Below are 24,458 nucleotides of genomic sequence, written 5' to 3' on the forward strand. Positions count from 1 at the left end.
TCTCACGATTTCTTAACTGATAAAGACTTACCAAGTCTGTTCAAGAAATATGTGATGGTTTTAGATCTACTTTAGATGCTTTCACTAAGAAATTCACCAAGGCTAAAATTGTGTCTGTAAAGCACAAGATTCCTTGGTTCAACTCTAGTATCAAAAATTAATGAAAAAGCGCGATCAGTTATATACCAAAGTGAAAATAAAAATAAAAAATTGCAAAATTTTCACAAAATCAAACAAATGAAAATCTGTGATACAGAAAAAGACCAGAGCTGCAAACTGGTATTACATGAATGACACTGTATGTGATAAGACCGAAAACGAGCACGATACAACCAAAGGGTTTGGGGGTTCTATTAAAAACCTATAAACGATTCCTGAGGAGTTTCCCCCTTCTTGAAGATGGTATTCTAAGAAATACATTTGAAGAAAAAGCTTACGTTCTTAACTGTCTTTTATAATGATAACAGCACTTCCATGCCTCATATGGATACTGAGCCCTACCCTGCCGTGTCTCCTTTGCATGTGTCGAAGAATGATGTTATGTAAGCTCTTAAGGAACCTTAGCCTAATAAGGCTGCAGGACCTGGTGCTATTAAGCAAAGAATTCTGAGGGAAGAAATAGCACCTATCTTTAGAATCATCTTCAATAAATCCTTGTCATCGGTTATAAGCGAGCCGATAGAAAGGCTTATGTCTCTCCAATCATTGAGAAAGGTGGTGAGGTTTCTTGCAAAACATTACAGGTCGGTGTCCTTAACATGTATTGTTGTAAGGTACCCGGAGCATATCGTGGTGAGCAATGCCTTTGACGAACATGGTTTTCGTGCCCGCTGCTCATGTGAAACACAACTAGTGGGTTTCATTCACGGCAGAGGCAGCACAGAAAAGATAAATAGATGTAGTCATTATGGACTTTAGTAAGGCATCTGACGTTATTCACCAACATCCCCACTTCTCTGAATTGGACATTCTTGGAAAGCAGGCAAAATATAAACAGACTGGTTCCCTTTTACACAATAGTAAACAATACAGCTGTAGTAGACATGAACAGTTACCTAAAACCATACACCAAACAATCTAGTATCACAGTCAGGCATACCACCCAGTACAACCTACAAATGACACATCCAAATACTCATTGTTTCCACGTACAGTCTTTGTGTGTAACACTCTCCCACGGAATGTAGTCAGCGCTAACTGCATGGACTACTCCATAAACTATCATGCACTGCTTTTATTTTTAACATTACCAGCTATCTTTTCTGCTGCAAAACAAAATCATGTACATATTACAGGCTAGTAAGGCTTTTTAAGGTGTCAGGTTTTGCACCATTTTTGCACGTTGCTACGTTCTTCTGGGTGGATTGAGTAGCTTGAAAGGCCTACTACAACTGTCTCTTTAACTAACCCCACACTTGGCCATGATATTCAGTAATTGATTGTTAGTCATTACTGTAAAAGAATAATAAGAAGAAAAAATGATGACATATTTTATTTACATATCACATTAAAATGTGAGATAACATTTATACTACAGATGAGAGAATGCATTTTACAATAATACCCTTCTCACTTAAAATGATCATCAACAACACACTTAATAAAGTAAATACAAAATTAGAGGCTGCAAGGGAAACTCTCATAACTCAACAAGTTTATAGATTAACTTATGGTAGGTCTCCTTTAAACCCTCAAAATGCGCCCTGACTTTATAAAAAAATTAACATTCCTCATTGATAAATATGTAAAACCTTACTTAATAATGTCATGGCCTTTTTATGTGAAAGCTATAATCTCTGTTGGACAGAAGGTTTATCTGAATGGAAATGTTTCTTTAGATAAACACTCAATTTACAGGTTCTTGACATTAATCTACATTTACAACTGAACAGGAAATAGAAAGAAAGATGTTGGAAAGATAATTGTTCTATAATTTTTCATAAAAATTGTTTAAATAGTAAATAATATCATTTAAGTTGACAGTTTGTCTAAGTTGTAAATTACAGTTAACCTTTAGCCAGCTGGCCGCATGTGATTATGCCTTTGTGAACAGTGCAGACCATGATCAGCCTGCATGGAAGTTCAGCCTGCATGGAAGTTCAGTCTGATCATGGTCCGCACTGTTTGCTCTTCAGTCAGTAAATTTTCAGTGTGAATAATAATTGGTATTGTCCAAATTGAATGATGGACCAGTCCATTTTAGAAATTTAGCAGTCTAAGGGTTAAAACAATCACAAGAGCATATAATTATACATTTGTAAACCAGTTACAATTACATGAAATAGACTTTCACCAGTAGACAGAAATACTGATAAAAAGCAACATCACAACTTCTTTAAACAAGAGGGCCATAATGGCCCTATATCGCTCACCTGAGTTAAGTTGCTTGCTTGAACAAATACATTTGCTAAAGCTTCAAAAACAAGGAAGTAGGTCAGTATATGTAGGTCATATTCATGGTCACTGAAAGACAGTTCTACAATTTCAAAACTGCTCCAGTTACTGAACAAGAGTTAAGAAATTCCAAGCATGAAAATCATTTTATCTCTGTATTAGAGGATTTTACATGACAGTTTTTGAAAAAAAATTGTAGTATTTGCAGGGCATAGCTTTCAACCAAATCATTACCTAATCAATATTAACCACCATTAAAAATTCAAACAATCTGACAGGTAAAAACTGACTGTTCATTAATAAATATATATGTATCACAGAAGTATATAAAACATGTTCCCTACTAACATTTTCGTCTCTTCAAACAATACAAAAGAAATGAAAATATAAGAAAAAATGTTTAACATAAAAATACAATTGCTTCCACTTGACCTTTTCACATGCAACAAAATGTGTAAGCATACAACACATGTGCCCCTTAGTTACTGTCATTGTAGGGTCAAATGATATATGTTCACAATGCAAGACTAAGAAAACATTCAAATTAAGAAACTAAAACTGAGGATGTGGAGATTTAGTGGGGATGGGACTGTCTGGATACTGAAAAACAATGTTAAGCCATCCAAGAACATGGAAGAGTTTAACAAAAAGAAAACACCTCTTGGAGTGTCAATCTTTAAGAGTTTCTAATTCTTTTCAATCTTTTCAGAAAGTTGGCATCCTCAAATATATGATTCTGTATATGCAGTTATAACAATGTACAGCAAGTACTTAATGAAAAAAAGAGCACCGCCTTGCAGATGCTGACGCTCATCTGATTTTTTTGTATAATAGAAAAATTGTCCTACCCATGATTTTCTAAGTCTAAAAAGGGCCATCATTCTTACAAAAAGCAGGATAGAGTTATGTTTTTTGATGTACAGCATCCACTTATGATGATGAAAAACTGTTGCAAGTTTTAAAGCAATAGCTTTGATAGTTTATGAGAAAAGCTGACTTAAACATAATACTCAACCAAGAAAACTGATTTTCTAAGTCCAAAAGGGGCAATTATTATTGCAAAAAACAGAATGGAGTTATGTTTCTTGCTGTACAGGGTCAGCTTATGATGGTGAACAAGTGTTGCAAGTTTCAAAGCAAGAGCTTTGATAGTTTAAGAGAAAAAGTTGACCTAAACATAAAACTTAACCAAGAAATCTGATATTTTCTAAGTCCAGAAGGGGACATAAATCTTGCAAAAAGCAGGATGGAGTTATGTTTCTTGCTGTACTGGGTCAGCTTATGATGGTGAACAAGTGTTGCAAGTTTTAAAGCAATAGCTTTGATAGTTTAGGAGAAAAGCTGACCTAAACATAAAACTTAACCAAGAAACCTGATTTTCTAAGTCCAAAAGGGGCAATAATTCTGCAAAAAGCAGGCTGGAGTTATGTTTCTTGATGTACAAGGTCAGCTTATGATGGTGAACAAGTGTTGCAAGTTTCAAAGTAATAGCTTTGATAGTTTAGGAGAAAAGTTGACCTAAACATAAAACTTAACCAAGAAATCTGATATTTTCTAAGGACAAAAGGGGCCATAAATCTTGCAAAAAGCAGGATGGAGTTATGTTTCTTGCTGTACAGGGTCAGCTTATGATGGTGAACAAGTGTTCCAAGTTTCAAAGCAATAGCTTTGATAGTTTAGGAGAAAAGCTGACCTAAACATAAAACTTAACCAGGCAACGCCGACGCAGACGCCAACACCGATCAAGTGATGACAATAACCCATCATTTTTTTCTAAAAAAATCAGATGAGCTAATAAAAGTGCTGTGTTTTCTTTTTGTGTAATGTTCATGCTAAACACTGAGTACAACTTGCATTCTAACTATATCAATGTCAAACTGTAAACATTTATTCAAAGTCTAATAGCGTAAACATATAAACACTAATATCGATTTTGTTAGTTTGTTTTGGGTTTAACACTGTTTTTCAACAGTATTTCAGTTATATAACGGCAGGCAATTAACCTAACCAGTGTTCCTGGATTCTGAACCAGTACAAACCTGTTCTCCGCAAGTAACTGCCAACTTCCCCACATGGATCAGAGGTGGAGGATGAATGATGTCAGACACAATGTCTTTTATCAAATCATCACGGAGAACATACGCCCTGCCCAGGGATCGAACTCGCGATCCGTAGATCTGCACTCTCCTTATTGAGCTAAGCTGGTGGGCTCATATCAATTTTGAGTTTACCGACACAAAGAACGTGTGAAAACTGTATGTACAAAGGCTTCATCATGAATTGTTTACTTGGTAGACATAAATACTACACTTACAAGACAACATAATCCAGTACTACCAATGCCAGATTTTAGATAACTTAACAAAATATTTTCCAGAAAGAAGTTTGTGTCTCCACGAATTCACAATCATGCAAAAAATATGTACAACCCTAAAAATCAACAACAGAATAAAAATTTTGCTCCACAAATTCAAATACACACACAAGTCTTTAAACACTAGGGCCATGATGATCCAAAATCACTCACTGGAGTTTCAATGTTCATTTGAAAAGTATGAAGATTTTTTTATATATAGCTTTGACAAACCTTAACAATATGAACATTATGGTTGACTCTTCCTTCAAAACTGAGCCAGCATTTCCTGAAGGGGAAAGTTTTAGAACTTCTGCTAAATTGTACACATACATATACATGAGGTTTTCTAATGTGATTATACTGTTCAATTTATTTGTTCTAAAACTTTTCATAAACCAGGGAACCAGCCCCAAAAAACTGAAATACCAATCAAACTTATAATTTAATCTTTGGTGAATTATTAACTTCCATTTATAACAAAGCTTCACTTTTAACAGTGTTACACACAAGTAAATGTGTAAAGATATATGCATGTAGAAGCATTACATATACAAGGCAAATAGTTCAGAGCAGTCAGCAGCAACAGCTTCAGGTTAAACTGAAACTGGGTATGCACATACCGTAAATTAAGAAGTGATTTTTCCTTTCAAAACACCAGAATGCCGCTGGAAATCTGTAAGTGACATAGCTACAAGGGAGGTTCAAAATGTTCAATATGGAGGTTTTAACTTTTTCAGTTTTAAAGCTATCCACCTAAAGGTTTATATCCAGCTCATTTTGATGTACTTGACATAAATTTTGAAAATAATGTAAAGTGAGCATGAGTAAGTATTTATATTTTGCATGTTTTGGCTAGGTGCTGCAAAAGTTATGACTTCAATGTCAAGTTTGTGTTATTTAAATGTGCAGCTAAGTAGTTAAAAAGGCAAAGCTTCTAAAACTTTACAACATGGATTAAGACACATTTTATACTACTGTTCAACCTACTTACATCTTTAACTTATAGTGTGGAAGAAATTTCAAACAACAGGGTACCGATCACTCTTATATCAAATACTTGAGTACAATGTAGAGCGTAAATGACATTTATCTAAAACAACATCATTACCCTCTTGATGGTACATGCAAAATGCTACCACTTGCAAATGAAAATAGATATTTTTACATGTATACAAAATGTCAAATATATATATGTAAAATTGTTAAAAATGTAATAAACTTCATATCAGAACATTCTCCAACCCCCCTCATACCACACGCTAACAATTGCTCAGTTAATAAGTTCTGATATCACAGAACAAACTGGTAAATATTAAGCAAGTCTGTGAATGAAAACTTTTTGAATGCTAAATTTTATATTTCTTCTTTTTTGTAAGGATTGTACATATTTCAATGAAACATTGATTTCAGGTAGTTCTTACCACCACAGGAACCAATGTCATCAATGTTATGAAATGTTGAGAATAAATATAACAATTACATAAAAGCATTGTCAATTTTCAACCATACTGATTGGCCTATTTTACATTCAGATTCCAGACACAAAGCTTTGAAGATGTATGAGACTGCCGAGTCCTGCCTCTGAGAGAAGTCAAAACACTTAAATCTATAGAGACTTTCCTTAATATATATTTATCTATTTCAAAAGAAACAAATGTGTCTGTAAGAAGGCATGTTAACATGCTAGATACCCTTGTAGAGTCATAATGGTGTGTTGTTATAAACATAAATAAATATATCAATTCCTTATAATTTACTATTTCCAGCAAATTGTTATCTCTGGTTTGAAATATTGCATTAACACAGAAGAAAGTATTGTTGAATCCATTAATTTTATTACCTCCCTTTAGGTCTCTGTGTAAGATCATGTGCCATGCAGAAAGTAGTACTTCTGTAATCATATCATTAACCCATACCCTGCTGAATTTCTATAATGAACTTGTCCATCTTTCAATTTGGACAGTGCCATTAACTGTTAAAAGGGGTGCATACCAAAAAGATACTGAATGGGGAACAGTGCAGACCATGATCAGACTGCATGGATGTGCAGGCTGATCATGATCTACACTGGTCGCAAAGGCATAATCAGTCATGTCCAGCATGATAAGGGTTAAGACACTATCTATTTCCGTAGCTGCTTTATCTGTTCTTTTTTTAAATATTAAATCTAAAGCATTATGGAAATTCAATGACACAAATATGATAATATAAAACCTATACAATATATTATATTTGATAAAATAAATTACACTTATGAACTGAATGTGGAATAATCACCTGTAATAGTCACCAGAGATGAAATGGCAATTTATTATGGAAGAACACATACTTAAAAGTTACATCAATGTTAATAGCCTCAAGTAGATATGATATAATAAAATGATAAGAAAATATGAATACACTTTATGATACCTGGAACTCCCTAAAATTAAATGGTATAATTTTTTGTTTTGCATATTTTTTTAATATATATTGTATCATACTAAAGATATTTTGAGATATTGTGAAATGTCCAAAAGATCAATTTACACAGTCCAACTCAAAACAGTTCTCATTCATCAGTTTCACTTTACTTAAAATGGCACTTTTACACATTCACACCAGAACACTTTTACACATTCACACCAGCACACTTCTACACATTCAAACCAGAACACTTTTACACATTCACATCAGCACACTTTTACACATTCAAACCAGCACACTTTTACACATTCACACCAGAACACTTTTACACATTCACATCAGAACACTTTTACACATACACATCAGAACACTTTTACACATACACACCAGAACACTTACACATTCACACCAGAACACTTCTACACATTCACTCCAGAGCACTTTTACACATTCACACCAGAGCACTTTTACATATTCACACCAGAACACTTTTACATATACACACAAGAACACTTTTACACATTCACACCAGAACACTTTCACACATTCACACCAGAACACTTTTACACATTCACACCAGAACATTTGAACACCTACACTTGAATACTGTGTCAGATGGTGGTATGTTTAGCAAGAAAGTAACAATAATTACATGGGCCTGTCTCCAGACATAAAAATCCAAATTTGTCTCAAACAGATTGAAATATCTATCTCTCTTATACTTACAACCAGATATTTCTTGTGTTACTAACATAGTAAATAGCTTTATTTACATGTTTGAGAGACTACACCAACTTTTTTCAATAAAATCAGCCTAAACATCATTTAATCAATTTATTCTTTCTTTCATTTTGCAATGAGTAACAAATATAGTAGTTTTTGAACTTCAAACATTTTAAATATGAACCTAGAAGCTGGTGGTACCAAGGTACTTATTATTCAACTGATCAGTGGAGTAGCTAGGCATATATTTTTTACCCATCCTCTGAACCTGGAAAAGGTAAAACTGCTTTCTCTTAGAAAACTGTGATAAAAGGTATGAAAAGAGGTAAGCAATATTCCTTTGAAGAAAGTAATATGTAGGAAAACAGAACAAGAGGGTCATGATGGCCCTACATCACTCACCTGAGTTTAGTTGCTTGCTTGAACAAATTTCTTTATCAAGCTTTAAAAACAAAAAAACTAGGTGAATAGGTTGTGGTAAAGAATATTCAAGATAACTACTGAAATCTGTTAAAAATTTATACAGGTGGTCCAAATCTCTTTGCTGTAGCTCCAAAAACAAGAAAGTTAGTCAGTAGATCAGGGTTAAGAATATTAAAGATGAGTATTGAAATCTGTATCAAAAATTATACATGTGGTCCAAATTTCTACGCTGTAACTTCAAAAACAAGAAAGTAGGTCAGTAGGTCATGATTACGACTATACAAGATGAGTATTGAAATCTGTATCAAACATTATACATGTGATCCAAATTTCTTTGCTGAAATTTCAAAAACATGAAAGTAGGTTAGTAGGTCACGATTAAGACTATTCAAGATGAGTTTTAGGTCACGATTAAGACTATTCAAGATGAGTTTTGAAATCTGTATCAAACATTATACAGGTGGTCAAAATTTCTATGCTGTAACTTCAAAAACGAAAAAGTAGGTCAGTAGGTCATGATTATGACTATTCAAGATGAGTATTGAAATCTGTATCAAACATTATACTTGTGGTCCAAATTTCTTTGCTATTGCTTCAAAAACAAATAAGTCTATGTAAAACAAGGGTCCACCTGGGCATGGCCTATATTGACCCTAGGGTCATAATTTGAACAATCTTGGTAGAGAACCACTACAGAATGCCACATTCCAAATATCTAAGCTCTGGGCCTTATGGCTTCAGAAAAGAGATGTTTTAAAAGGTTTTTCCCTATATAAGTCTATATAAACCATAAGGGCCAGTTTCAACCCCAGGGGGATAATTTGAACAATCTTGGTAAAGAACTATTACACAATGCTACATACTAAATATCAAAGCCCTAGGCCATGTGGTTTTGTACAAGAAGATTTTCAAAGTTTTCCCTGTATAAGTCTATATAAACCATGTGACCCCCCAGGGTGGGGCCATATTTGATCCTAGGGGGATAATTTGAATAAACTTGGTAGAGGACCACTTGATGATACTACAAACAAAATATCAAAGCCCTAGGCCCTGTGGGTTTGTACCTGAAGATTTTCAACGTTTTTCCCTATAATATTAAGTCTATATAATTAATTTGACCCCAAGGCCAGGCCATATTTGATCCTAGTGATATAATCTGAACAATTTTGGTAGAGGACTACTAGATGATGCTACATACCAAATATCAAAGCCCTAGGACCTGTGGTTTTGGACAAGAAGATTTTCAAATTTTTTCCCTATATAAATCTATAGAAACCATGTGACCCCCAGGGTGAGTTCATATTTGACCCTAGGGGAATAATTTGAACACTCTTGGTAGAGGACCACTAGATGATGCTACATAACAAATATCAAAGCCCAACGACATTGATTTTAGACAAGAAGATTTTTAAAGTTTTTCCTTTCGGTTGCCATGGCAACCAGTGTTCTGTATGGAATTCAATTCTTTGAACAATTTTTAAAGAAGACCATCCAAGGAACAAGGAACATCCCTGTGAAGTTTCATCAAAACTGGCCTTGTGGTTTAGGAGATGTTGTTAAAAGGGAAGTAAGGCCGGACAGACGGACGGACGGACGCCAGGCGATCACAATAGCTCACCTCAGCATTTGTGCTCGGGTGAGCTAAAAATAATTAATGCTTGCTTCATTCAAGATGAAAGCTTTTGGGAATGATTTCTGTTTAATCCCAGTGAAGTATTGCTTGTTATAACATATATTTGGAAACACCATGTTTGTTCCCTAGATTTTCAGGCCTCTAACATATTTTTAAATGTGCATATTCTAATACCCCACAACTAAACCCATGATGACAGCACAAATGTTTAGCCAAATATATTACCATTCACAGGGATCAAGAGTATTTTTTTTTACTTTTCAAATTATAACTGATTGTTCATTTGAATTGTGCAAAATTTCAATTCTCCTTAAAATACATGATTCTTTCTCACAGGGTTTTTGACCTTTTGTTGTTAAAGCTACATTGTTCTCTGTTGAAGCTCTCTGTACTTTCACACTTATGAAGACTTGCCTCACGTGGTATCTCATACTGCAACTGTCTGTATCAAGTGCGAATATACCAGAATGCACTTCAAATCTTGGCCATAGCACTTATGTGCATAAATAACTTACTGTTTGCACTGCTTTCAAAATATATAACGATAGTCTGTAAGTGCTCATGCACTAACACGATAGTCTGTAAGTGCTCATGCACTGACTTATAAACACAGTATCAAGATATAGCACATTCATGTTGTTTTTGTGGTTCCTGTATGGGTGGCGAGTCTGCCTGACCTTGACCTTCATGTATTGACATGGTACCAGGGGACAGGTTCCCTTCCTCAACTGTAGCTGGGACACAGTCTACATCTGCGTTCAGTTTAAGTGTGGGTGGGGCCTGTTCTGCAATCTTTGTAAGAACTTGAATTTGACTTCGTATTGCATGTAAGAAAGGCTTGTATCCGACACTGAAATATACAACCTATTAATTAATATATACCCTTAACACTCCTGCAATATCAGTCAATTAGTATTTTTCTGTTCCATATAACACATATATTGCAAAGCTGAAAAGTGTGTATTTGCATATTACATCACATTTTATCCATGTCAAAAATGCATTTTATATCAACCTGCGAATAGATAAGAACACTGAAAATTTGGACTCCATCATTTTTCAGGTCATATCCACACAGTTCAAGGTCACATCCACCGAACAATCATATGGCAACCTCCCAATTTTATTGGTAGAGGAAGACCCAATGTGCCCCTCCAGGCATCATTTCAGACTTGGGCAGATACTGAGTGGCACCATCCCTCCACAACACAGCTGGGTAAATGTTTACCCCACATGAAGACCAAAGCAGAACTCTCACTTATGGAAGTCAGATGCAAGGGATTCAAGGTCAGTTACCTCAACCACTCTACCACAGAAGTCACCCCTACCTCCCCCTCCCCTTCCCCTCCCCCCTAGACTCTTTTTATAAATTACTACAACTGAACCTTTCAAAAAATGTTATTTGATCCTGACAAAGTAAACTGCCATTAAGTGGATTTAAAAACATCTTACTGGGGTTTAAACCTTTACTTTCCAAAAAAAAAAAAAAGATTCTGAAAAACTTTTAAAAGGGCATGTTTCTCAAGCTTATGAATAGTAGACAAAATACTAGCAATAACGGAAAAGTTTCATATATTCCAATGCTTCTCTTTCTATTAATATGAATGACCTTTAAAGGATAATATGTTTTCACAGCATATTAATGCTCTATGTGTACTGAAAAATTCTGTCTAAGTTATGCTGCACTGTACTAACAAATATAGCGGACATGTTTAATATTGATAAAAACATATTTATATAAATGACCTACCAACATTTAGAAAATGTCAATGACATGTTATTTCAGTTTGGAAGCAGATCATTCTGATTATTTGCTTATCCTAAACTATCAGCAACAGTGATCCTCTCATAGTCTATATTTCAATACAAAGTTTTGGCAGGTGCATTTCGGTCATAGACACATATGTGAGTTACAGTAACCTATATTAGCAAGGTTGTTTTCCAGGTTAGTGCAATTTTTTTACCAAATGGCAGCACTAAACAGAAAAACAATTATAAAACTGAATATCTATTCAGTTTGTTATTTTTGTTTATATTCTTCCCTTTACCTAACTTTTACTGATTAAGGGGAAATAACACATTTACTATTTCAAGTCCTGCTAATCGCTTAGTACAAGCAAACTGTTGCTCCTATATTTTGATCACTTATATTGTCCAATACATTATTCCGTTGTATGTTCACTAACATACTAACCCTTCACTCATAACACTACAACAATGATGTTATAGAATAAAGTGATGGATCACTGCATTCACCATTGCTACTACAAGTAGAATACACCTTTCATGGAAGTAACAAATAAACATTATATATATATATATATATATATGACATATTATTTAATGTCTTAACAGACCTCTTGCCGTAGAAGATAAAACCCTCTGACCTCATACATAAATATGTTGCCATGCAAAGACAAACATAGAATTCATCAAGGCAATCATTCTGACTTAATTTCAGGAAGATCAATTGAAAAATACAGCTTCTATCGCATACACTTTTTCTTTGATTTGACCTAGTGACCTAGTTTTTGACACTAGATGATCCATTTTCAAAATCAGCCTAGATTTCATTATCATTTTGACTTAATTTCAGGAAGATCAACTAAAAAATACAGCCTCTATCGCATACACAAGGTTTCCCTTTGATCTGACCTAGTGACCTACCTTTTGACCCCAGATGACCCATTTTTGAACTTGACTTAGATTTCACTAAGGCAATCATTCTGGCCAAAATTCATGAAAATTAATTGAAAAATACAGCCTCTACCGCATACACAAGGTTTTTCTTTGATTTGACCTAGTGACCTAGTTTTTGACCCCAGATGACCCATTTTCGAACTCGGCCTAGATTTCATCAAGGTAATCATTCTGACCAAATTTCATGAAGATCAGTTGAAAAACACAGCCTCTATCGCATACATAAGCTAAATGTTGACAGACAGACGACAGACGAGACGACAGACGACGGACATCAAGCAATCAGAAAAACTGAGCTAAAAAGTCATTTAAAGGTATATCTATTTTTGGCTCTAGGGACTACAATCTCCCACATTCGAAAACAAGAGGGCCATGAAGGCCCTGTATCGCTCACCTGACCTACTGAATTAAAGATCATCAAGATTAACATTCTAACCAAGTTTCATTAAGATATGGTCATAAATGTGGCCTCTAAAGTGTTAACTAGCTTTTCCTTTGATTTGACCCGGTGACCTAGTGTTTTTTTTACCCCACATGACCCAGAGTCGAACTTGACCTAAAGATCATCAAGATTAACATTCTGAGCAAGTTTCATGAAGATACAGTCATAAATGTGGTCTCTAGACTGTTAACAAGCTTTTCCTTTGATTTGACTTGGTGACCTAGATTTTGACCCCGCATGACCCAGATTCGAACTTGACCTAAAGATAATCAAGATTAACATTCTTACCAATTTTAATGAAGATACTGTCATAAATGTGGCCTCTAGAGTGTTAACAAGCTTTTCCTTTGATTTGACCTAGTGACCTATTTTTTTTTAACCCCAACTGACCCAGATTCGAAAATGAACTATAGATCATCAAGATTAACATTCTGACTTAGTTTCATTAAGATATGGTCATACATGTGGAACAAATTTGGTAGAGGACCACAAGGCAATGCTAAGTACAAAATATCAAAGGCCTAGGTCTTGTGGTTTTAGACAAGAAGATTTTTTAAGTATTTTAGTGGAACCTGTCTAATCCGAACATGCTTGGACCAGAAAAATAGTTTGGATTAGAGGGATTTTCGGATTAGAAAGGTTTCAATTTCAGAACGAAAAATTATGCTATTTTTTACACATGATGTGTAGATTCATCTTTTTGTGAACAGACTAATAAACAAGAGGGCCATGATGGCCCTATATCGCTCAACTGTTATCATTGCACTTGAGGACAAGAAGGTCCTCAGAAAAAATATCTAAGTCCACAAAGGACAGGAACAACAAGGAGAAGAAATTTAACCAAAAAGAAAAAAATTCTTACAAGGTACAGATATAAACTGTTAATAAAAGAGAGTTAAGAGGAACAACACATCAAACACCGGGTGTGGTTAACTAATTTAATAAGATCTACCGGTTTCGGTCATATAATGACCTTCATCAGGATCAGATATGTCAAAATACACCTAGAAATTGGAGGTACCATCCATGTTGTACCACAGGAAAGTGGTCTCGGTTTTTCCCTACCGCCAATAATAAAAAAGTTACTAAAAATAAGCTGTTTATAGTAACGTAAAAGGGAAGTAATTAAAAAAAAAACAAGCAAATTCGATGAATTGGAATCCCCCGCCGAAAGGGTCAGAGTTGAGGAATGGTAAAAAATATATCCAGCAAAAAGTTAAGAATGTTACCAAGAAGCAAATAATTTCGTTAGTCAAAATCAAATTAAAAGAAAATGAATGGTTTGTTTGGGTGGGGTGTGGGGTGAGGATACAACAGTTTACATGTTGATTATAAAAAATGATAGAAAACGAAAAATGAAAAAAAAAAAAAATTGGGGGGTGAGGGGGAGGGGGGTGACCAAGGTAAGGTGGTGACCAGGTGTAGGTACACAGCATCACATGTTTATAATAAATGTTCATGGAAAAGAATGAAAGAAGTGTACTGATATTCTTCCAATTGATTGGTTTGTTATGTACAGATCTGTGGATTTTTAAACAATTAAAGGGCAATAACTATATGGAAAATTGACCAATCGGAAAAAAACTTGAAGGGCATCGTCGCAGTATCTTGGTTCATGTCTATTTCAAGTTTGATGAAATTCTACCTGCTAGTTACTGAGAAATGGCTGCAGACGGACATCTTTCATTAAATCAAGGTTAACTAGAAAATACTTTTGTAAAAAAGCGCATGTCTCCCCAAATGCAAAGTCCTATAGGCAAGAAGTCAATAGGGGTCAGGAGCGAAAGTCAAAGAGACACTGATGGTTGGCTGCAATAGGAATCATCTACTTGGCATGTCCAGTCATCCCGCTAAATTTCAACACTCTTGGCCTAGCGGTTCTCAAGTCACTGTTCAGGCTCCTGTGACCTTGACCTTTGATCAAGTGACCTCAAAATAAATAGGGGTCATCTACTCTGCATGCCCAATCATCCTATTAAGTTTCAACATTGTAGGTCAAGTGGTTCTCAAGTTATTTCCAAAAAAATGATTTTACATGAACAGGCCACTGTGACCTTGACCTTTAATTGACTGACTCCAAAATCAATAGGGGTCATCTACTCTGCATGTTCAATCATCCTATGAAGTTTCAACATTCTGGGTCAAGTGGTTCTCAAGTTATTGATCGGAACTGGTTATCAATGTTCAGGCCCCTGTGACCTTGACCTTTAATGGAGTGACCCCAAAAACAATAGGGGTCATTTACTCTGTATGAACAATCATCCTATGAAGTTTCAACATTCTGGGTCGAGAGGTTCTCAAGTTATTGATTGGAAATGGTTTTCCATGTTCAGGCCCCTGTGGCCTTGACCTTTAACAGAGTGACCCCAAAATCGTTAGAGGTCATCTACTCTGCATGACCAATCATCCTATGAAGTTTCATAATTCTGGGTAAAGTGGTTCTCAAGTTACTGACCGGAAATGGTTTTCAATGTTCAGGCCCCTGTGGCCTTGACCTTTCATAAAATCGTTAGGGGTCATCTACTCTGCATGACCAATCATCCTATTAAGTTTCAACATTCTGGGTCAAGTGGTTCTCAAGTTACTGACCGGAAATGGTTTTTAATGTTCAGGCCCCTGTGACCTTGACCTTTAATGGAGTGACCCCAAAATCGATAGGGGTCATCTACTTTGCATGTACAATCATCCTATGAAGTTTCAACATTCTGGGTGAAGTGGTTCTCCAGTTATTGATCGGAAATAGTTTTCCATGTTCAGGCCCCTGTGACCTTGACCTTTGATGGAGTGACCCCAAAATCAATAGGGGTCATCTACTCTTCATGACCAATCATCCTATGATGTTTCAACATTCTGGGTCAAGTGGTTCTGTAGTTATTGATCAGAAATGGTTTTCAATGTTCAAGCCCCTGTGACCTTGACCTTTGACAGACTGACCCCAAAAACAATAGGGGTCGTCTACTCCAGCAGCCCTACAATCCTATAAAGTTTGAAGGTTCTAGGTCAAATGGTTCTCCAGTTATTGCTCGGAAATGAAGTGTGACGTACAGACGGACGGACGGACGGATGGATGGACAGGGCAAAAACAATATGTCTCCTGGCGGAGACATAATAACTCTGAGGGAAATTGACCTATCAAAAAAAAAAACTTGACGGGCATTAGCGCAGTATCTTGATTCATGTCTATTTCAAATTTGATGAAATTCTACCCGTTAGTTACTGAGAAATGGCTGTTTATTAAATCAAGAGCAATAACTCTGAGGGAAATTGACCGATCAAAAAAAAAAACTTGACTGGCATCATCGCAGTATGTTGGTTCATGTTTATTTCAAGTTTCATGAAATTCTACCAAGTAGTTACTGAGAAATGGCTGCGGACGGACGGACGGACTGACTGATGGACGGACAACGCCATTTCAGTACCCCCCTCCCGATTTCATTGGCGGGGGATAAAAAAAAATTGTAAGTGAACAAAAGAAGGATCTGCCAAATAAATCTGTTGACATAAATGAAATTTCAGATCAGTATCTTCATTAGTTACAGAGATATACCCATTTTAATTTGAAAAAAAGGGAGGTAATTTGACATAAAATCAGTCCATAGTTATCTACCCTCATTGGCTCAGTCCAACTAATGACAATAATGAAATTTCAAATAAGTCCTATAAGTACTTACTGATATAAATCCATTTTGATTACAATCAGGGGAGGTAATCAGATATAAAATAACTCTGGAACCTACGATTGGATCTGATTTGTCATGGAATCCAAGATTTATTGTTGTTGAAGATATTTTGGAAGTTTGTATCAAATAAAACCATAAATGAAGTCTCTATATGGCTGCAAAAGCCAAAATAGCCAATTTTGGACCTTTAGGGGGCCATAACTCTGGAACCCATGATGATCTCTGGCCAGTTCAATAAAGGAACCAAGATCTTGTGGTAATACAAGTTGTGTGCAAGTTTGGTTAAAATCAAATCATAAATGAAGCTGCTATTGTGCAGACAAGGTCAAAATAGCTAATTCTGGCCCTTTCAGGGGCCATAACTCTGGAACCCATAATGGAATTTCGCCAGTTCAAAAAAGGAACCAAGATCTTATAGTGATACAAGTTGTGTGCAAGTTTGGTTAAAATAAAATCATGAATGAAGCTGCTATTGTGCAGACAAGGTCAAAATAGCTAATTCTGGCCAGTTCAGGGGCCATAACTCTGGAACCCATATTGGAATCTGGCTAGTTCAAGAAAGGAACCAAGATCTTATGGTGATACAAGTTGTGTGCCAGTTTGTTAAAAATCAAATTTTAAATAAAGCTGCTATTGTGCAGACAAGGTCAAAATAGCTAATTTTTCCTTTTAGGGGCCATAACTCTGGAACCCATAATGGGATCTGGCCAGTTCAAGAAGGGAACCGAGACCTTATGGTGATACAAGTTGTGTGCAAGTTTGGTTAAAATAAAATCATAAATGAAACCACTATCGTGCAGACAAAAAATTGTTGACGGACGCATGCACGCACGCACGCACAGACGACGGACGAAGGGTGATCACAAAAGCTCACCTTGTCACTATGTGACAGGTGAGCTAAAAATAATCAAATTATAAGTATTATGTAGATTGCTTTAGTGTAATGTAAATTTCATGTTAATTCAACTTCTCAATATCACATGTAAACCTTTTTTTACAATATCCTACATTCTCAGAAGGTATCTAAAAGGAGAATATTTTATTTCTCCGGATATTGTATCAATCCAATTTAGCACCACTTTCAGTGAATCAATTTGCTGCTTTAAATGAACAAATTGCATAAAACATATGTGAGGAAGGTACAGAATAAACAAATTAATTAGGATCTATTACATTGGCATGTATGTCTATTCTTACAAATTTCTGTTCAAACAAACTACTTGTACTTTCTTCTTTCACACCTGTGCTTATTGCATGCATCTACAAAGCAAAAATCTGACATGACTTTTGATTACCAATGTTGGAGCCTACTGCTGTTGACACCTTTATATAGAGTAACAGTAAAAATTGTAAACAGACTTAAAAATGTCAAAAGTGAGCAATATTTACATCAGAAACAATGACTAAGGTTTCGGATTACAAGGGTATTCTTACAATAAAGAATGAATAAGAAACAAGAGGGCCATGATGGCCCTGTATCGCTCACCTGAGTACCACTGCTCAAAATGATATGATCAAGTTTTGACATAGAGCACATAGGCATAAACATTTTAACAAGATTTGAACACATTTTGTAGAGGTCCACTAGGCAATGCTACATGTCAAATATCTAAGATCTAGGCCTTCTGGTTTATTTTTAGAAAATTTTGAAGATTTTTCAATCTACAATCAAGTAATCCCATGGGACGGGGTCAATTTGACCCCGGGGGTCATGATTTGAATAATTTTGCAGAAGTCTACTGGGCAATGCTACATGTCAAATATCTAAGATGTAGGCCTTCTGGTTTATTTTTAGAAAATTTTTGAAGATTTTCCTATGTAAAATCAAGTGACCCCTGGGGCGGGGTCAATCTTGACCCCGGGGGTCATGATTTGAATAAATTTTGTAGAGGTCCATTACGCCATGCTACATGTCAAATATCTAAGCTCTAGGTTTTATGGTTTATTTTTAGAAAATTTTTGAAGATTTTCCTATGTAAAATCAAGTGACCCCTGGGGTCATGATTTGAACAAATGTTGTAGAGGTCCACTAGGCAATGCTACATGTGAAATATCTAAGCTCTAGGTTTTATGGTTTATTTTTAGAAAATTTTTGAAGATTTTCCTATGTAAAATCAAGTGACCCCTGGGGCAGGGTCAATTTTGACCCCGGGGTCATGATTTGAACAACTTTAGCAGATGTCCATTAGGCAATGCTACATGTCGAATATCTAAGCTCTAGGCCTTCTGGTTTTTGAGAAGAAGATTTTTTTAAGATTTTCCTATGTAAAATCAAGTGACCCCTGGGGCGGGGTCAATTTTGACCCCGGGGGTCATGACTTGAACAAATTTTGTAGATGTCCACTAGGCAATGCTACATGTGACACATCTAAGCTTTAGGCCTTCTGGTTTATTTTTAGAAAATTTTTGAAGATTTTCCTATGTAAAATCAAGTGTCCCCTGGGGCGGGGTCAATTTTGACCCTGGGGTCATGATTTGAACAAATCTGGTAGAGGTCCACTAGGCAATGCTTCATACTAAATATCTAAGCTCTAGGGCTTCTGGTTTTTGAGAAGAAGATTTTCTAAGATTTTCCTATGTAAAATCAAGTGACCCCTGGGGCAGGGTCAAATTTGACCCCGGGGTCATGATTTGAACAAATTTGGTAGAGGTCCACTAGGCAATGCTTCACACCAAATATCTAAGCTCTAGGGCTTCTAGGTTTTGAGGAGAATATTTTTAAAGTTTTTCCTTTCGGTTGCCATGGCAACCACAGGCAATCGGCGTGTGACTTTGACTCCTTATGAATGATGGACCCCCACCCTGGTCTCTACAACCCAGATCCCCAACATAATAACAGAAAAACACATTTCCAAAAAAAAAAAATGGAATGGCCTCAGTAACGATCTCACTGCGTACACAATTTTCGGTCGATTTTTGAAAATCTGGTCTTAATCAACGCATAAAGCATAAATCTTAACGGTAAACATGCACTTTGGTCTCAAGGCTGCATCATTTTGATGCAGCGAGATGCTATTCTTTGGCAAAATCATCTCGTACACGATGTGACCTAACCCGTATATTTCTCGGGCCAATAGACAAGTCAATGGCAGCCACCTATTCCCTTCGTTATTTCCAAGCACAATCGTGGCCAGCCTTTAGAAACATAAATAATTAGTCGCTTACCTATAATTGCTTCGTCCAGTTTAGGTGAGTTAGAAATATCAAAATGAGAACATTAACTACTTACCATTCAGTATCTGACCACAGTTCAAGATAAGATAGCCCCTCTCTCATTCTAGCAACAATCTCAAGGGGCGTGTCAGTCATACTAGCTGTATTGATTGTGCGTATCACAGATGAGGAATCTCGTAGAACTATAGATATAATCAACGCCCATTCCAGGCATCCTCCTTCCAACAACACTTGAAACAAATACCTAAAAGATATTAATGGTATAATTCATTATAGATATTTATATATTCTATAGCACAATTTCTCATTTAAGTTTTTGTTTGGGAAATAGATTTTAGTTTTGCATGCTTTATTGGCAAATAAAGTCCGGTTTCGAGTTCTGATGCATAGTAATCTAATCAAAAAGGCTGAAGGTCTGAGGGATTAATTACAAAGCATCTAAATGAAAAAAATGTGCTTTATTTGCCAACAAAGCACACAAAACTAAAATCTATTTCCATTCTAACACATTCGAATTACACCAGAAAGGGATATTAATCTGGAATAAAATGTGGTTTTAAATACAAGAGAGTAAACCGGAACAGCCAAAAGTAGGTCATTTTGCGAAACGTGTTCTAATTGACAAGACAATACATGGTAAAATCTTTCTTTGTTTATATAATAGAAAATCTTTAAAGTGTTAGAATTCGAAATAAATAAAATAAATGCCAGTACAAAAATAAGTCCCCCCTGGCCTATCAACAAATCAAATTGTTCTCCTGCCCACGCTTGAATCTTTCAAGCAGGCAGTATGCCAACATATATGCAATTAGTTGTAGCAAAATATGTTTTTTCAGCTGATATCACTACTCTGGTGTCTATATCTAACAGGATGCAGGATCAATTTTTTTCTACAATTTAGAATTTTTTTGTACTCTGTGAACTCGAAGAATATTAGTTTCTAAGACATGTAAGAGTAGAAAAAGCAAAGGTCACTGCAATGGTTTATATTTCACAGAGCATTTTCTTAAGCATTTCTGAAATTAAATAAAACTGAAACAAGAGCTGCCGGAGGACAGCAACACTCGACTACTCAACAGTCAATTGAATGAATACGAAAGTCGAAAAAGGGGCATGATTTGTAAAATTGCAAAACAGTGTTATGGAACCTGTACAATGCATATCAGCTCATGACAATGGAAAAGTGTGTGAAGTTTCAATCCTTTCCCATCAGTAGGTACTGAAATATCAGCTTACATACAAAAACTTAACCAAAAACAGTTAAGTCAAAAAAGGGGCATAATTTTGTAAAAATGCAAAGTAGAGTTATGGAACCTGTGCACTGCATGTCAAATAGTCACAGTGAACAAGTGTGTGAAGTTTCAATCCATTCCCATTAGTGGGTACTGAGATACCAGCTTACATATAAAACTGAAACCAAAAATTTCTAAGTCGAAAAGAGGCATAATTTTGTAAAAAAAGCAAATAAAGTTATGGAACCTGTGCAATGTAAGTCAGTTTATCACAGTAAATAAGTATGTGAAGTTTCAATCCATTCCCACAAGTGATTACTGAGATACCAGCTTACATACAAAATCTTAACCAAATCAGGATGCCGATGTGGACGAAGACACATACAAAATCTTAACCAAATCAGGATGCGGATGCCGACACGGATGCCGACACATGGGTGAGTCCAATAGAGCTCTACCTATTCTTTGAATAGTCAAGCTAAAAATGAGGATACTTTATAAAACATATAATATTCTATTTAATGATATAGAGATTTTAGGTCTTACAGGTCACTATGAATACATGGTGATATCAGTATATATAAGCATAAATGTCCCTAACAAACCTCTTTCAATATTACATGTTGACATAACTACCCCAGCCACTTTTTTTCGGTGGAAACAAAACATATATTAAATCTACAAAAAAGATCTGTTGTTAAGATCTTTTTAAATATTTCTCTATTTTAATGACATCAAGAATTTTTGTAATATATTTTTATTTCCAATACATACAGCACATTTACAACAAATACATTAGTGACAGTTTATTTCTTTTCAATACTGATATAAACAAAATACTTTCTTAATTAATCTTCAATATTCATTTTATTTTTATTATATATGTCTATATTATTGGAAAAATGTGATAAAAAAAGGAGGAGAGTAAAAAAAAACAACAATAATTAAAGGAGAGAAAGGAATAGAATGAAAAAAAATAAAGAAAATGAAGATTTGGATGTTCTCGATAGAATTTGTATACTGTTATTGATAGAAAAAATGCATTTTTTAGCTCATACAAAATGTTATTAAAAGACAGCTCACATTATTTATCCAGTACTATCAAAAACTGACCATTTTTGCCTGTGTTGTTCTATTTTGTTATGTATTGTGGCTATTTCCTGTTCTATTTTAATTCGTAGTTTCAAATATAAAATAAAATTGTCAAAGACAGGTAAAAGTTTTCTATTTTTCACCTGAAAAATATAGGATTTCATTAAAAAGATCAGAAAGTTTATTAAATTTCTATTTTGTCCGCTTACTAAATGACCAAAACTGATTATTTCTAGATTAAAGTATGCTGAGATGTTTAAGGCATTTAGGTAATCAATTAATCTATTCCACATATGTTGAGCATATTGGCATTCCAAAAATAAATGCTCTTGACCTTCTACATGCATGTTACAAAAATCGCATAGACTTGAATTGCTTAATTTTACCTTTAATAGATACTTATTAGTGGAAATAAGATGGTGAATATATTTGTATTGAAAACTTCTCAGTTTTGAGTCTATAGTTGATTTGAATACTTGTCGGTATATATTTTTCAATTTTATTTCTTCTTTATCTAAAACATCTTCCCATTTGGCTTCATTTTTTAATTTTTGTTTTCCTTTTTTCTTCATTTGCATTTCATACAAAAACTTATTTGGTGCTTTTGTTTTAGACAAGTAAAGATTCATTTCTATCATATACTATGTTACTCTCTTTCATCTTTACCTTTATATTTTGTGGTATGCATTTAACTAGCTGATGATACTTTAAATAATCTATATTTTCCAAATCATAAAATAAACTTAAAATTTTTGAAGGAATAAAACCTCTTTGACCTATAGTCAAAGAAGTGTTGTATATACTTAATGCCTTTTTCATACCACTCTTTATAGAACAAGGCAGTCTGAAAGACAGCTAAATCCCCCGCCACTGCTATGGATAATGAAAGGGTAAACCTTTTATTTTAGCTGTTACCTTGACCTTGAACTGACATGGCTGACTCATGAATTCTGCACAACGTCTTGATGAGGTGATCATTTGACCAAAGTTTCATGAAAATCCTTCAAGGGGTTTAGGAGATGCAGAGCTGAAACATTTGACCTTCAGTTGTGACCTTGACCTTGAATTGACATGGCTGACTCATGAGTTCTTGATAAGGTGATCATTTGACCCAAGTTTGATGAAAATCCTTCAAGGGGTTAAGGAGATACAGAGTGGACACCAAATGGAAGGCTCATACCTTTGACCCTTAGTTGTGACCTTGACCTTGAGCTGGCATGGTTGACTCATAATTTCTGCACATCGTTCTGATGAGGTAATCATTTGACCCAAGTTTTATAAAATTCCTTCAAGGGGTTTAGGAGATATAGAGCGGACACGAAATGGAAGGCTCAAACCTTTGACCTTCAGTTGTGACCTTGACCTTGAGCTGGCATGGTTGACTCATAATTTCTGCACATCGTTCTGATGAGGTAATCATTTGACCCAAGTTTTATAAAATTCCTTCAAGGGGTTTAGGAGATATAGAGCGGACACGAAATGGAAGGCTCAAACCTTTGACCTTCAGTTGTGACCTTGACCTTGAGCTGACATGGCTGATTCATAAGTTCTGCACATTGCCTTGATGAGGTGATCGTTTGACCCAAGTTTGATGAAAATCCTTCAAGGGGTTTAGGAGATATAGAGCGGACACAAAATGGAAGGCTCAAACCTTTGACCTTGAGTTGTGACCTTGACTTTGAGCCAGCATGACTGACTCATGGGTTCTGCATATCGTCTTGATGAGGTGATCATTTGACCCAAGTTTTATAAAATTCCTTTAAGGGGTTTAAGAGATATAATGCGGACACAAAATGGAAGGCTCAAACCTTTGACCTTGAGTTGTGACCTTGACCTTGAGCCGGCATGGCTGACTCATGGGCTCTGCACATCGTCTTGATGAGGTGATCATTTGACCCAAGTTTTATAAAATTCCTTCAAGGGGTTTAGGAGATATAGAGCGGACACAAAATGGCAGGCTCAAACCTTTGACCTTGAGTTGTGACCCTGACCTTGAACCGACAAGGCTGACTCATGGGTTCTGCACATCGTCTTGATGAGGTGATCATTAGACCCAAGTTTCATGAAAATCCTTCAAGGGGTTTAGGAGATATGGACCGGACGATTTTGTTACGGATGGAAGGACAGAAGGACGGACGGATGGATGGACGTACGGAAGGACGGACGCAGACCATTTCTATAACCCCTCCGCCACGGCGGGGGA

At 35.6% G+C, this 24,458-nt stretch overlaps 1 protein-coding gene across 3 annotated transcripts in view; it reads right to left on the bottom strand.

Moving 5' to 3' along the window:
• Nucleotides 1–1,476: 1,476 nt before the first annotated feature.
• LOC123525171 (guanine nucleotide exchange factor subunit RIC1-like) overlaps nt 1,477–24,458 on the bottom strand; it is a 126,923-nt gene continuing 103,941 nt past the window's right edge. For all 3 annotated transcript variants that reach the window (XM_045304010.2, XM_045304008.2, XM_045304006.2), the window contains 2 exons: nt 19,987–20,175; nt 1,477–10,785 (listed from right to left, as the gene is read on the bottom strand). In XM_045304010.2, coding sequence (XP_045159945.2) covers nt 10,551–10,785; nt 19,987–20,175 — 424 coding nt within the window. In that variant the 3' untranslated portion in view covers nt 1,477–10,550. The remainder of the gene's footprint in view (nt 10,786–19,986; nt 20,176–24,458) is intronic.

Source organism: Mercenaria mercenaria, chromosome 3 (assembly GCF_021730395.1).
Source record: "Mercenaria mercenaria strain notata chromosome 3, MADL_Memer_1, whole genome shotgun sequence".
In the NCBI taxonomy this organism is placed as follows: Eukaryota; Metazoa; Mollusca; class Bivalvia; order Venerida; family Veneridae; genus Mercenaria; species Mercenaria mercenaria.